Raw genomic sequence first — 15,216 nt, forward strand, 5'->3', positions numbered from 1 at the left:
GATTGTTCACTTCAAAGAGACATTTCATTTGTGACAAACATCACTGTTGATTACACGGTGCACTGAGTATGAAGAAGTTGACAAGTGACGAGGTCATTTATGATAATTCTGTTACTTTCAGTATGCATTTATTGCTATTCTACTGGAAAAGTTGGCTGTTTAATTTCTGCCTGTTGCACCAGACATGCTGAGTTGGTCTCTGTTCTGCTTAATTCTGGTGAGGCTGTAATGAGGATGGTGGTTGGGTAAATATGTAACTGATATGTTGTATGCACAGCTGCAACTGCATCTATACAACTCAAATTTGTGGGTTTGAATATAAGGGCTCATGTGATCTTCTTGCCCATGTGATGCACGAGGCAAGATTTTAGAGGGTGAGGTTTTCACTGCACCCAATCATTGTGTTCATAGACACAGGAATATACAAAACCATTTATAAATAGAATATAAGTAAGAGCATTGCACAAAAACATAGTACAGAAACCTCAGGTTCATATGATATAGCCTCATTCTACAGCCGGACTTATCTTGCACTAAAGTCCTGTATGACATAGTAAGAAGACAGCTGCTGCCAGATGATTTATATCATTGATGAAAAGCCCACTGAGATCTTGCACCATAGCAGATCTGAGGTAGGCTTTGATGAGTTTTTATGCTTTTATGTATGCCTGGTTTCTTGAGGCCCAAACACCTGAAAAGTCTTTCCGACATTCCCTAAAGAATCTAAAGTGGAGGAACTGACGTCAACTCTAGTTCTAGTCATACTTTCACGATTTCTCTTTTCTATAGGAGTGACAAAATATTGCTGTTTTAAATATAAACATAAATTGAAAATAGTATGTGTCGCTAGCTAAAACACGGTCCTTGAAGGCAACACTAAAGCGACATTGACCGACAGTCCCTGAAGGCAGCGTGAAAGACGCGCGTTACGTATAGGTCAGGTGACTCCGTGAGGCGAAACAAACATGGCGCCGCGAAAGTGAGGGAAACTCTGCTGCCACTGGCTCTAAAATGGATGTTGTTTGGTTTGTTGTTGTTTTATGTAGCTGTTGAACACAGAAGCACACAAAGACGCAATGTGTTCTTCAATCGAACGGTTAATCAATCAGAAAACCGTCAAAACGAACTTTATTTTCCTTTTTTAGTGTCTCGTGGGTTCAGTTTGTTTGTATATCAACCGTTTTAAGCTAACTGCCAGAAGGTATTTGCTGTGAGTTTCACTACGAGTCTCTCCGACCAGTTTGTGAATGAAGCTGCTTTAAGTCTTTTCAGGCTCTTCACTTTGCTGTTTTCTAAACTTTAACGCAGATGTTAATTTAGTTTGGGGTCCACGCTCGTACCTCCCCGTCTCACTGAGCCACTGGACAGATGAGAGGAAGAAGAGGACGCGCTTCATCATCAGGTGAGTGCTGCTGTGAGTGGTTGAGGACGGTGCTCTGACATGAGCTGTGCTGCCCTTCACGCTGTGAATTTAATACGTGCTATGGGCTGTAAAAATCACGTGGTCTCCTGAACCGTGTTATTGAAGCTGTGATTTAATCTTGATTTTTCGGTTTTTCTCAGTCGCTTTGGTTCATTTCTCTGATCAGAATTGAGATTCATAAAACTGCTTGTTCCGTCTCTACAACATGGAGTCAGTTGTGCACATCATAAAAGCAGAGTCTCATTGTTATTGTCAAACGTGGTTTTTGCACAGTCATGCAAATGATCTGCTGTTTTTCTACATTATCAGTTGCTTACGTCAACATGTTACACTGGTTCACTGCTGCCTCACTGCTTTCGAGATGGAAAACCAGCAAGAGTTTGAGTGTGGGGACGCTGGATGAAAACCGGCTTTGAAATCTTGTCTTTGTGTGTGTGTGTGTGTGTGTGTGTTAGTTTCTCAGGAGCAGACCAGGATGGCTCTGAGGAAGCAGATAATTAAGGATGCCACTGACAGTCGCTCTGGAAGCCAGCAGATTGACGAAAGCACTCAGGAAGACGAAGACCTCGACCACAGAGACGACAATGTACAGAAATGTGAACGTTAGCCAGAATCCGCTGAGAAAAGTGCAGGTTCAGGCTCAGACAGCGTCATATCTCTGAACTAATGTTATACAGTGTCACTAGGGTAGGTTTAGGTCAGGAACTAGTCACTGTTTCACTTTTCATTTACTTTCAAACCAGTTTGTTTTCCACACGTGCCCCTGCAGGTTTCGTGCAGGTGTCTGATGATTCAACCGTGGTTTGATAGTAAATTATTAGTAATTATCGTGTGATCGTTTGAACATAGTTTGTTGAATTATTCTGCTAAAACAGGAGAAATAAAGGTCAAAAAGCCTCTCCTCTGTAACCCAGGGGGCAATGTCAGCACTAAAACATGGACTGTTTGTTTCTTCTTCCAGGACGAGCTCTCATCATCACTCCTGTTGCCTTCGTCATCAAGAGAAAAACGCAAGAGAGAGAGAGAAAACAAACCCAAGCCCACAGAGACAGAACATGGCATGTAGAACACAAAAATAATTGACTTTTGTTGTTTTTTTTAGTTTTTGATTAGTGCAGGATAATCATTGTTCAAGATGGAGAAATTTAATAGTGCTGCAGGGATGACGTGCTTCTGTCGGTCCTCGTCGCCCTGGTTCCCCCGACAGAAAGTCAGTGGGATTCTTCAGGATTCTTACTCACCAGAAGCAAAAAGCTAATGTTAGGCTGTCAATGAACTACACCAAGGTCACATGACCAGTGTCCCCACCACCAAGCTTCAGTTCGAGTGTGAGTTTGTAAGAGTGTAATTATGAACACAGAGGCTGTAAAGCAGACAGGCGACTGGATGAGTTTGCATGTTTGCTGTGATGATATTTAATGTCTCTGACAACATCTGTCGTCTCATGTCGCCACTTGTTAGCAACCTATAAAAGCTTGAAAAGCTCCCTTTGAGATGCAGATTAATTGACACCGTCAAAAGTGTCAAACGTGTTGAGAAAAGTCGAGTCTAATGAAAGTGAAAAGTCACTGTATTAGTCAAATTTCAACTCAGTGTCTGAAGAAGGACTTTTTGAATATGCCACGCAGGCTCCTGACTTAATAACCACTGTCTCTGTTCTCAGAGATGACAGAGGAGGAGATGATGGATTTGGCCTTGCGTCTGAGTGAACAGGAAGCCAGTATCACTGCGCTCAGGCTGCAGAAAGAGGAAGAGGCCATGATGAAAGCCATCCAAGAGAGTGTGAGCACAGAGCTGTGGTTTATCCTCCCTTCACGAAGGTTATGCTCAGGGTTGGTTGAAACTGTCGGCTGGACTAGCCTGCTTGACATGGTGCAATCCTCAATGACAAGACTCAAATTTTATGTATATATCATATTTATAACTGCTGATGACATTACGTAATGTGTGTGTGTGTGTGTGTGTGTGTGTGTGTGTGTGTGTGTGAGAGAGAACTGCAAGCTGAGACTAGCCAGGAGGCAGCAGAGGCAGTGGAGAGTGAAGTGCAGTGAACACTGATCAACCCTGCAGCCAACAAGCTCACACAGAGCATCAGTCTGCTCCCAAGAGTTAAGCATTTTCCAGAGTTAATGTACAATCGGGGATAGTTAAGTAATTAATAGATTAGCCCTTTGCTGTCTCTCCTAGATGGTCGGCCAGACGGGGTCGTGTCTGCCTTCCCAAAGTCAGAGTCTGCTGACCGATGGAGAAGCGTCGCTCAGGATCAGCTCTCGACGGAAACTCGTGTACTCCAACAGGCGGCTGCCGTCTGCCATCAATCAGGGAGCATCCGAGGAGGCGTGCACTCCAGAGACAGAGCTGAGACGAGGTGAGTCACTTCGTGTTACCTGGTTGGATTTCCTGCAAATCTTAGTTTCCGATCAGACACCACAGCAGGAAAGGAAACTATGTCAAAGGAAGGGTTAAAATCAAACTGCTGAAATTCTTTTGTATTCCCAGGAGCAAAAAGAAGTGCAGATGAGAGTGATAACCAGAATCAAAAGCGGAAAAGGAAAGAAGGAAGTCCTCTGCTGGAGATGCCAGACTTGTCCCAGACTCAGAAAATGTCCTCTCAGGCTTCACCCTGCAGCTCAGAGATCCCCGACCTGCCTCTGGACTCACCACAGGTTCATCCAGCAGATTTTTGCCTCGTCTTTCCTTTTAGTTAGTTTATTTTTGTTGTTTTTGTAAGTCGGTTCATTTGTTTAGTCTATAAAATGTGAGAAGACGCTGCCACCTAAGTTGCAGTCTTAAAATCATAAACCCAAGGATATTTAGTTTGTGGTTACAAGTGTTGATAGTTTTCATGATCAGTGAATCTATAGATGCTGAAAACAGTCCCGTCAGTCTCACAGAGGCTAAGGTAATGTCTTAAAAATGTTTCATTTGCAACAACAAACAGTAAAGATAATCAGTTCATGATGATTTAAAACAGAAGACAAGTAGAAAATCCTCACATTAGATATGGAACCAGCAAATATTTGGCGTTTTCCTTGAATTTGTCAGTCAGGTGTCACAAGACAGCTGCTCGCTTTTTTACTTGATCAGTGACTTGATCTGAGTAACTGATATTTTAATTCCACATTCTTTTCTCTGTCATTCATAAGCGGCTGTAATCAATATTTCCATGAAAGCAGTTTGGCAGCGTGCTGGTGTCTCTAGTGGTGACGAACCCACAGAGAATTATCACCTGGGCTTCACGGAGCTCCCTGATTTCAGCTCATTGTTTGTCTGTTGTGGTTCACTCTCGCCGCGAACACAGCGTCATTTTCAGAGAAAAGGTTGTAAAAAGGCTCCGTGCACGACCTGCTCAGCAGCAAGCAGCAGACAGGCAGTTAGAGACAGGCTGGTGAACATAGGGGAGCATTTAGCAGCTGAAGAACCAGATTTTCCCTCAGGAGAGGAGACCAGAACAGAGCTTAAAGACAGAGAATACTGGACTTACATTCATCAGGTAAACATGATTTCCAAGTGAATGATCATGTATGTATTTGTCTTCTCTTAACAATAAATCAGAGCTCTGACTCGACTCAGATCGACGACTGTCCGCCTCGTAAATCCCCCGTCTTCCACTCGACTGGCTACAGAGCCGAGGTCCACGTCCACCGGCTGAGCCAGGACCTGCTGCAAACCTGCAGAGCCTCGGGGTTTGTGACGTGCTCTGAGGACAGTCGGACCTCGCCTCGAAAATCTCCGCCTGCTCAACCCCAGAGCCCGACGTTTCCCAGAAGCCCCAAGCGATCCAGTAACCTCGCTTTGAACCTCGCTGAGAACGCGTTTCCTAAAAGTCCTGTCTTCTCAGAGACTGATCAGGGGGACGATGGAGAGACAGAACTGGATCCAGAGTATTTTAAAAGTCCAGTATTTGGCAGGAATACTCAGCATGAGAAGTCTCCACGTGCCTGTAAACCCCAAGTCGGTGTCTGTAACTCAGGGTTCATGTTTTGTTCTCAGGAGAGTTTAACCTCCTCTGTGAGGTCCACGTCCTGCCGGCCTAAGAGCCCAGTATTCCCAAGAAGCCCCAGTCCTGCCAAGAACCTCCCTGCCACAGAGAGATCAGCAACCTGCAAAAGCCCCGTGTTCTCAGAGAGTGATGGAGGACAGGCCGAGCAGAGTCACGGTGGCTGTACGAGTCCAGTGTTTGGCAGGACTGGACAGCGAGGAAAGATCGATCCTGTGGTGCAGAAACACTCTGCGAGTCCTTCAGCTGCCGCTCAGAGTCTGAGGCAGGTGAGTTCGGGTGTCTCCACACTGCAAAGTGCCCGTCGGACCGTCCAGGAGCATCTGAACCTGCTGAATGTTTGAGTCTCGTATTGATATGTGAGAGTTAAAAGATTCTTGCTTTAGTTCTTGAGCTCCATACGGTGCTGTTAAACCGCAGTGAGGAAGCACCAGGCCGTCCTGCAACGTGTCGGTTAGACAGCGAGGTACTTAACGGTAGTGAAGGCTTCATGCTCAGCAGCGCAGTGACATCTGGTGGTTTGTAAAGTTTACAGCAACGCTTCGAGACTGGAGACGAAGCTCCACAGCACCTCTGTGATTCAATGGTTTTAGACTCATAGGTGAGCAGTAAGAGTGTTATCAATAAATCCAGAATTGTTCAGAGCTGCTGCGTTAACTACAGGTCAGCTGCAAAGCTTCCTACTCCGTCAAACCGACTGAAGCAGCAGAGACATTTAAAGCTTCAGTCTTGTAGTTTTCTTTATTTAAGATGCGATATGTTGAAACAGTGATTTCACAGGAGTGGAACACGTCTCTGTTCAGCCTCCCAGGGTGAACGTCTTTCTCCCCGTGTTCAGCCTGACCTTTAATGTGATTTTTAATGGAATTGTTCTCTCGCAGTATTTTTCCTCATAACGTTCAGGCATGTTTTCATGTTTCCTGCTCATTTCTCAGGACTGCAAGACTGATCACAAGCAAGATGTCAGGCTCGACGCGCCACCCGAGCCAGGTGCAGTCAGACATCACACACTGCTCTCTGCAGCTTTCTGTTCCAAATTCATCTTCAGTGCTGATCTAGCAGAAGGAGTGTGTCAGCAGATTTTGGGGTCTTTTCTGGTTTTAGGTGATTCAGAGGAGAAGCTGAAGGAAATATCCAAAGACAAGGACTCGACTGTGATGGAGCTGACAAATGATATGACGCTGCTCTGGTCTGACGAGGACGAGGACGTCACGGTACGGACGCTTTCTCACCACGACCAGACGACCAGAATCCATTCAGAGCAAGGACACGTCATATGTACACACCGTCCTGCTGCCCCAAACACTCACTAGAGCCCCAAATGTGGATTAATCCGCCTGAAAATAGTCCCCAACAAATGCAACACTGCCTCTTTCTGTTATTTGATTAAAAACTACAGTGTTCAGTCGAACGCTGAACCTTTTTTTTTTTTCTGGATAAAACTGTATTTGTGAGGTGTTTTTAAAGATTTATGCTTCAGTAGGAACCAACGAGCCTGGAGCTGAGAGCCAAAGACAGGAAGTGAGACAGCACAGAGACAGACGAACACGTTGGTTTGTATGAGATCTGTCCTCACTGTCCCTCCCCTCATCTGTTGCAGCAGGTAGGCTCGGTCAGCCCGGTCTTCCAGGAGGAGAGACCCGCTCACCGGGCAGACAGCCAGGCGGCCTCCCTGAACCACGTGACTCCAGCTTCTCGAGGGACGACCAGGTTGAGCCACAGGTGCAGCAAACACTGATAACATCATAAGATCAGAGTTTCAGGAAGTTTCCTCCACAGTCAGAAAATGTTTTCTTTTTTCTGAGTGATAACATCCGACAAGTTGTGAGTTCTGTGACTGAAAGAAGTTTTCTTTCCTCCTCCTGATGATTTAGTTGTAGAATCTTTTTTAGTTCATTACACAAATAATCCCTCCCTCCAGTGGAGAGACGCCTCTTTGCTCATTCAATGTTTCCACACGTCTCGCTCAGACCGTCTTCCTCTTCTGCGTCCACCAGCCGACAGCTACTTTCCACCACAGAGCGAGAGCCTGGGCCAATCAGCAGTCAGGAAACGGTCAGCAAGGCGTCAGCCCCGTCGGAGGAGCCTGCAGGCGGGTCGACGGTGCACTACTACTGGGGGGTTCCTTTCTGTCCACGAGGCCTGGACCCAGACGAGTACACACAGGTGAAGATTTCTTTCATCTTGGTCATGATAAATCAATAAATAATGGACAGTTATCTGGTTCCAGATCAGCGAAGTCACTAATCATTGATGGATTTACCATCCGTCCTTCCTTGTACCTGCTCTCAGGTGATCCTGGCTCAGATGGAGGTGTACGAGAAGAGTCTGAAGCAGGCTCAGAGGAGTCTGCTGAGGAAGGTTGAGTGGGGGGAGGCCATCCTGCCACAGCCGCAGGTATGATGATGTTGACGTGGTTGCAGAGTGTATTATTTATTGGGTCTCATTCTGCAGGAAGTGTATGAATCGTCCCGTGACAGGGTACCTGTCATTCAACAAACATTATCCATTTCCTTCCCAGAAATCTCCATCGCCAGAGTTGCCTGCTGAATCACCTCAGCACATTTTTACTCAAAGGTAAAATCCACATGAACTTCACCTGCTCTCCCTCTGCAGTGCAGACACGTGTCATTAGCCTCCTGTTAGCCTTCACACACACACACACACACACACACACACACAGTGACAGTGAGGAGGCTGTTCAGTCTCAGACCAGAACGCTGCTGCTCAAACGCTGTGCGCTCATTATAAACCGACTGCACTGATGCTGTAATTACATGTACAGTTTGTGCTAATGCTCTGCTTTGGTAACTGTTACACAAGAAATGAATGAACTTTCTGTTTTGTGGGGTTTGTGCTGATGGATGTTACCAAATTAAAAACTTGAGAAAAACCAAGGAGACATGAAAATGACATGAAAACAAAATTTAAAAGAAGATTCAGGGCTGTTCTGTCCACATAAAAAAATGAGGAGATGAACTTTTCGATGAGCTGAGTGAAAGTTTTCCTCTGGTCCGCTGTCAGAGCTGTGCTCCACAGGAACCACAGTCTGCACCAGCTGTGAGCAGCTGCCTTATTTCTGCTGTGTGCTGCATTCTGGACGAAGAGAATAAGATAAAATGAGATGAAATAAACCTTTACTGATCCTCAGACACATAATGCAGGTGTTACAGCAGCACAAGGACAGAAATAAGTACAAATACACAGAAACTAATTAGAAATATTCCCATGACTCACTAATACTGCAGTACTGTCTCAAGCAAAGAGGTATAATGGTGTGATCAGTCACAGCAAAGTCAGCAGAATAACATCTGTAACAGCAGATAAGACATGATGATCAAGGAAAGGTGCTCACTGTTTGTTCATATATGGAATGAGAAACAGCAGAAGGTGAAATGTGATCACTTGGTTTTACATCATGTACACTTTTCTACAATAATGCTGCATAGACTATTAAAGACAGTATAGTTTGTGTGTATATGTATATATGTGATATAACACTACCATCGTGTTCCACCTGTAACACACCACTGACTCAGACGCAGTGAACAGTCAACACGTGCTGCACAGAAACAGCACAGTCAGGTCATTTGGCCACTAGGTGTCAGTAGTTCATCTGATTTTAGTGGAGAGTCTGTGAAGGAGGCAGAAGCACAGATTAGAGGTCTGAATCATTGGTTAGACTTCGTTATTCATGAGTTTAAAAACATGGCCTCACTGCTTTAAGTGTGTGATCTTCTTCACATAAAGAGACCGTTTCTGTTCCTGCATCAACATCTGCTGCAGTCTTTGTTTTTTGTTCACGCTCTGTGGGCTGATCCTGGAACAGGGCAGTCTGGGTCTGTTTGAGGCCGAAGTGAAGCCCCCACGCGCCACTTTCCTGAAATTTCATCACTTAACTCTCCGTTAATGGCGCCCTTGAGGTCAGGTGGGGCCTTTAGAAGTTCTTCATCATCGCCATCACTCCACACTCGTGCGTACTGAAGGCAGTCCTGAGCTTCAGACACGAGCATCAGCAGATGAGCTTCGTCAGTCTGTGTTTTATGTCACGTTCTGCACTGATGGTCATTTGTTTGTATACCTCTCCAGGCGTGGCCTCAGACTGAGAGGTAAAAAACTGTGTGACGCAGCTGATACTCCTCCAGCTGAGGCAGAAGAAGAAGAGGACAACAAGGGTGAAGAAGAAGAAGAAGAAGAGGAGGAGGAAAGAAAGGCAAAAGAGGAAGAGAAGCGGAGTGAGAGAGGAGGAGGACAGGTGGACACTGACGACTGTGAGGTTTGTCCAGGTACTGAAGCTCCACCTCCACCTGCAGAGGAAGTTGTCCTTGTCTTTTCTGATCTGGTTGTTTAACTTAAAACATAACTTAAAACAACACAAAGGACTTTCAGTCAGTGTGTCTCTCTAACAACAGAGACCCAGCTGAGCGACGACGACGACGACAGGACGCAAGATCTGACGATGGACGCTGAGACGGACGCAGACGTGAGTTTGAGCGTTCGGCTGAATCTTCATCGTCTGCTCCAGTACACCAGGAAATACTCAGTTTGAATGAATACTGTGTACTTTATAGTGCGTACTTTAATGTCCACATTGTACTTTATAGTGTCCGTACTCTTTCTATTATGTATTTTATAGTGTGTATACTTAGTGTGTACTTTACAGTGTGTACTTTCTCATATTGATAATGTCTTCTTTATACTATTTAAAGTGTCCATAGAAGGTTTGTACTTTGTAGTGTGTACTTAAGCTTCCACACTTAGCGTACAGGTTACAGTGTGTACTTTTATCGTGTCTACTTCGTAGTGTTGATACTTTGTGTGTACTTTACAGCTCAGTATTTCTCCAGTTTGGATTTCAGTCTGACTGGAAACCTTGTTTGGGTTCCTCCACAGCACCGCCCTCGGAGCCCGGAGCTGCCTGAGGTCGAGATGATTCTCTCGGACAATTCTCCGGCCGGGAACAAGCTGCAGGAGGAGGAGGAGGAGGAGGAGGAGGAGGAGGAGGAGGAGGAGGAAGTGGACGGTGAGGCTGCACCTGCTTGTTTGTGTGGTGGTAGAAAGATACTGGAAACACATGTATTTAAGCCCTCCCCTACACATCTGCCTTAAAAACCTCAACACAGGAACTACGTCTCTGTCCGCAGTCTGACTCCTTCTCATCTGTTTCACCACATTAAAACCACTGTCATAGAAGTGTACAAGCAGCTTCGAAAGGCATAAAATGACGACTTTAGAGAGTGAAAATTTAAGCCTTTTCCTCAGCGTCACTGTTCCTCTGAGAGCTGCTGTCTGACTTTCTGTGACTGACATTAATGTGCATGTGATCAGGAAATAACCTCAAACATGAACATGTGTGATTTCAGCTCCAGTGGACAGAAAGATGAAAAGAAACATCCCCGTCAGAAGCAGCAGATTTGGTCGACAAAGCGTGGCTGAAGTGGAGGTAGAGGAGGACAGGGGGGACCCAGATGTGCAGGAGGTAACGGATCGAGGGCTTGAAAGGTCGACGCCTCCTGAAGTGGAACGAGCCGCCGCCCCTCCGGTCCCTGAAGCCAGCGTGGACTGTCCCATCTGCCAGGCGTCCTTCTCTGTGACGGAGATCGAGATGCACGCTGCGTACTGCGATGGAGAGGTGGAGCAGAGGAGGCCCGAGGCCGACTGCTTCCAAGGTGACAGAAACTGCATGTTAACACGTCTGCTACAGCAGAGGACACCTGGTCCCTCACTGTATTCGTGACATCGCAAGAAACCTTTATAGAGTTTGTATGAAAGGGAAAATGTTTCTGAACGTTTGTGTGAGACGTTAAGCATCAGTTTAAACGATGATGCTTTAAAACCTTCCTCCACTCCGTAGTTTCGTCGAAGCCACGAAGGAAGAGAACAAGGAGAGCAGAGCTGACTGCCGAAGAGACGAACGACACCGTCAAGTACGTCGGTATAACCCGTCCTGTTTAACAGCTCAGTGTTTTCACACGTGTTGTCTTTTACCGTCATTTTCCGTCTCATTTTCCAAAGGAACCAAGAGAAGTGTTTCATCTGTCAGAAGTCAGTTCCTCTGAGAGACTACAGCAGACACACTGAGCTCTGCATCCAGCGGCAGGCATGCAGGGCTGCAGCAGTAAGCCTATTTAACTCTGACTGACACAAATAACAGTAACACCTCCGAGTGAGGCAAGGTGGAACATTAGAGTTACTCTTGGTAATGCATGAATAATTAAACATTTCTTCTTCTGTGTCACTTTGTTGAGATAAATCCTGTATTTCTGACCCTCCAGAGAGGAAACCTGCTCTCAGCTCTGGAGAGAACGGACGGCAGAGATTCAGGTGAGGTGCTCTCATACCCGTCGTTCTGTAGCATCAGGTTTCAAACTCCTCAGTCAGACTTCATCTGACACCATGCTGTTCTGTGTTCGCAGAGGCCGGACCGTCTGGATCCAGACTGCAGCCGGGGTGAGACGCCTTCGAAACACTTTCCGTCTCCGCGCTCGTTTATCTGTGTGGACATCATGCAGAGTTTCTGACAGTCACTGTTTTACACCTGTTTCTATGAGAGCTCATCACACCTGAGGTGGTACAAATGTTTGTGCTGATGCTCAGCGGGTCACAGAAGCGATTAACCATCTATAAATGCAGCTTCGAGTCCAAATTTTATTGACTTCTTCCAGGTTTACTGTAGAAAAACACACAGAAACACCGTTTTTCACAAGTTTAACGGGTGTAAGAAGATTTGGGAGCTCGTCATCAGGATGTATTCATATTGGACACCTTACATAGAACCACGATTCCAAAAAGAAGTTGGTACACTGTTTAAAACAGAAAAAAACATGAAAACAACATGAAGTTTAATAACTTTAAATGCAAAAAAAGTTTACATTTTATGCTCTAAATATTCACTAAACATGATGAAGTGAACTAAGAAATGATTAAATTGGAGAGTGAGAGGGAAGGCGAGCGTCCCGCTCGCTCGTGATGGTCGTCAGTGCTTCAACAGCCAAGTGTTGAAACCCATCAGCGATGCAGCCTGTGAGAGAACAAACGCTCTTCATCGCTCGTCATTTCTGTTTTGTGGTCGTAACCACTTCCTCTGTGGACCAGCTGAGCGTTGCGGCTTTTTCTTTAATTGTCCTGTCTTGTCTTAACCTTGTGTAACGGACACATCAAAGCTGCTTGTGTAACAGATGAAGCAGCAGTGTTTTATATTCTACGCCTGACAATCAAGAGCTAATTGTTTCAGTACTATTGATTAATCAATAATGAAAGTAATTCACAAGTGAAATCATCTAATTCCAGTATGGACGAATGTTTCTGCTTTAACGTCCTGGATTTGTATTCTCCTATCAGAGATGTCATTGATCTGCGGGATGATGATGATGATGAGGAGCAGGACGAGGAGGAAGGCGGCGTTTCAGCGATGAGGATCAATAACTCTCCCATCAGAACCTTTACTCCCATATCAGAAGCCACCGGCTGCCTTATCGACTTCAAAAAACAGCAGCGATCCAAGAAGCTGAGCCAAAGACGAAGATGAGGACGACCTGCTGAAGAGCCGGTGGACCCGACTGTAAATACTGGAAACCAGAGCCTTAACTACAGACCTAATCAATCATCAGGTTGGATGAGACGTTGCGATTAGAAAAGACTTGTTTTCCTGATGTCAGATTTGGGATATTTATGCAGGTAAATAAATACAAATGTTGAGACTCTCACATGTAGTCGACAGAAACCTGATTGTGACTCTGTTTGCCACTAAATGTTTTCTGTATTTGCGTTTGTTCATGTTGAAGGTGTCCAGACTACCTCTTCATGTCTTCAAACATGTCCCTTTTCTTACTGTAGCCTTTGTTTAATGTCCAACGGTGTGGTCAGGGTTCGCATCAGATTCATACTGTCAACATTTTACTGGCCTTGAGCTTAAAACGGGCACGAGGAACCTTTTTCTTATCGAGGGCCATTTCACTTTTTATAGCATCCTTCAAGGGCCGTTCTCAGTGCCTCCTTGAATGAATTAGCATGAAATCTAGTGGAGACGTTCGTGTTCTCCACCAGATGAACCCTGCTGACTTTGGTGATCTTCTCACTTTTCCTTTAGCGCCGCCTTGAGGACAGGAAACCACAAAAGCTAACGACTGAATTAGCCTCATCTGTAGTTCAGACACAACATGCAAGCGTGCTAACTGTTAGCGTGTCGATGTAAACATGAAGCCTGCTAAAGTTAGCATGCACTAAGTTGTTAGCATGCGAATGTCAAACATCAGCATACTACACTAAAATGCTATACAAATATCATAGAAGTGGAAATTTACCACGCTAACTGTACACGTTCACAGGCTAGCTTTGCTTCCTAATTTTAGGTTTAATAAGGAAATATTGCAAGCTAAGTTCTTCCGTAATTACAGATCTTTTTTAATTCAGGCTGCTCTGTTGTGTTCATTGATACAAGGAAATCCGAGCCAATCAGAGCTGATTTAAGAATGGTGATGTCAGAAAAAATGGCAGCTCTATGACTGAAACTAATGATTATTTTCTCGATTTAATCAATTCATTGTCTTATCTATCGTTTATGTGTCGTTTCAGCTCTACATGGATGAGATGAACGCAGCTGTACAGCTTGATGTCAGTCAGTTTACGGACAATTAAATGACATCAGACTAGCTAAATGTTAGCATACATGCTAGCTTTATAACATCTTAAATGGTGACATCAAATGTCACTTATTCACACACCTTAACATGTTAACTGTAGCAGTGTTAGCATGCTACCATGCTAACATTAATATTCAGCTCAAAACACAGCTCAGACTTAGTCCAGCCGAGAGTCAGAAATGTCCCAAAATGGCCACCGTAATGAGCATAACCTGTTCCGATTCTGGTTTGTTGCAAGCTAGTCTCCCCTCTGGTTCACCCTCAGGACAAACGTGACATTTTTTGGAGCTAGGACTGTCAAAACTTACTCAGTGCAGTGACATCGCTCCTTATTACAGGTCTGAAGGAAGCGCGTAGTCTGAAAACTGAATTTCCCCTTTAAGACCATAACCTGCCTGGTGTGAGTCATTCAGAGCAGCAGCATCACAGAAAATTGAACCTAACCTGTTGTGTGTTTGCATAAAAATGTCGTCATTTCCTGTTAACTTCCTTCTCAGTTCACAGTCTGTTTCACGCTTTGTCTTCACTGTGGACCATTTTTATATTACCCAAAATATTCCTGTTCTCTAACTGTGCTCAGAGCTTTGGCCTTGAATACTGGATCAGCACTTTAGTGTTACGTTTGTTAACTGATGTCACAAAACACAAGTAAAGTCACTGTGATGCACTGAACACGTGTTAATGTTTCCATTATTTTGTCCCTGACAGTCTTTTCTCACAGTGTCTCAGGGATGGACAGAGACGGCGTTTGTCCAGCCCTCCTGCTGCAGTCCTTACATTCAGTCAAACCGCCGGCCTGAGGTTTGTGTTTCTGTGAGACTTTGAAGCAATGCAGCGACGAGCAGGCTGTTGTTTTGTAAGACTCTGTCACAATGATCAGTTGCACCAATCGGGCCAAAGTTTAGGAGATAAAGTCAAGTTCAAATGAAGGATGGCAGTAAAAAACTGCTTACACTAAGTACCCAAAGTATGTGGACAGCCACACACACACACACACACACACACATGTTGATTAATCTGACGCTGTGACGGAAAGTGGAGCTGGTGAAGTATTCAGATCCTTTAAGTAAAGGTACTGAGTGTAAACAGGGAATACTGAAAGTATTCAAAGTACTCGAGACTGAAAATGTCCCCTGTGATTGTTGTGCTTT

The 15,216-nt window shown here is 44.9% G+C and overlaps 1 protein-coding gene across 7 annotated transcripts; it reads left to right on the forward strand.

Moving 5' to 3' along the window:
- The first annotated feature begins 943 nt into the window (after nucleotides 1-943).
- uimc1 (ubiquitin interaction motif containing 1) lies at nucleotides 944-14,737 on the forward strand. Of its 7 annotated transcripts, none has more exons than XM_076751085.1 (23): nucleotides 944-1,210; nucleotides 1,309-1,402; nucleotides 1,879-2,009; nucleotides 2,385-2,481; nucleotides 3,087-3,205; nucleotides 3,611-3,791; nucleotides 3,923-4,089; nucleotides 4,979-5,692; nucleotides 6,359-6,413; nucleotides 6,528-6,637; nucleotides 7,024-7,145; nucleotides 7,394-7,589; nucleotides 7,716-7,820; nucleotides 7,945-8,000; nucleotides 9,513-9,709; nucleotides 9,836-9,906; nucleotides 10,317-10,446; nucleotides 10,787-11,092; nucleotides 11,278-11,350; nucleotides 11,439-11,541; nucleotides 11,699-11,747; nucleotides 11,840-11,873; nucleotides 12,765-14,737. In XM_076751085.1, the coding sequence occupies exons 2-23, from the start codon at nucleotides 1,369-1,371 to the stop codon at nucleotides 12,949-12,951; spliced, it is 3,237 nt and encodes a 1,078-aa protein (XP_076607200.1). In that variant the 5' UTR covers nucleotides 944-1,210; nucleotides 1,309-1,368; the 3' UTR covers nucleotides 12,952-14,737. The 7 variants fall into 7 exon arrangements, with proteins under 7 accessions (XP_076607200.1, XP_076607199.1, XP_076607203.1 ...); XM_076751086.1 differs by having other exon boundaries at nucleotides 1,071-1,201; XM_076751084.1 differs by having other exon boundaries at nucleotides 952-1,402.
- Nucleotides 14,738-15,216: the final 479 nt, after the last annotated feature.

The sequence above is a fragment of the Chaetodon auriga genome, chromosome 15, assembly GCF_051107435.1.
Source record: "Chaetodon auriga isolate fChaAug3 chromosome 15, fChaAug3.hap1, whole genome shotgun sequence".
Classification (NCBI taxonomy): Eukaryota; Metazoa; Chordata; class Actinopteri; order Chaetodontiformes; family Chaetodontidae; genus Chaetodon; species Chaetodon auriga.

Coding starts and splice junctions, on each gene's coding strand:
- uimc1 (XM_076751085.1), top strand. CDS start 1,369: ATGAGAGGAAGAAGAGGACGCGCTTCATCATCAG. Junction 6,638..7,023: donor ACGAGGACGAGGACGTCACG/GTACGGACGCTT, acceptor CATCTGTTGCAG/CAGGTAGGCTCGGTCAGCCC. Junction 11,093..11,277: donor CGAGGCCGACTGCTTCCAAG/GTGACAGAAACT, acceptor TCCACTCCGTAG/TTTCGTCGAAGCCACGAAGG.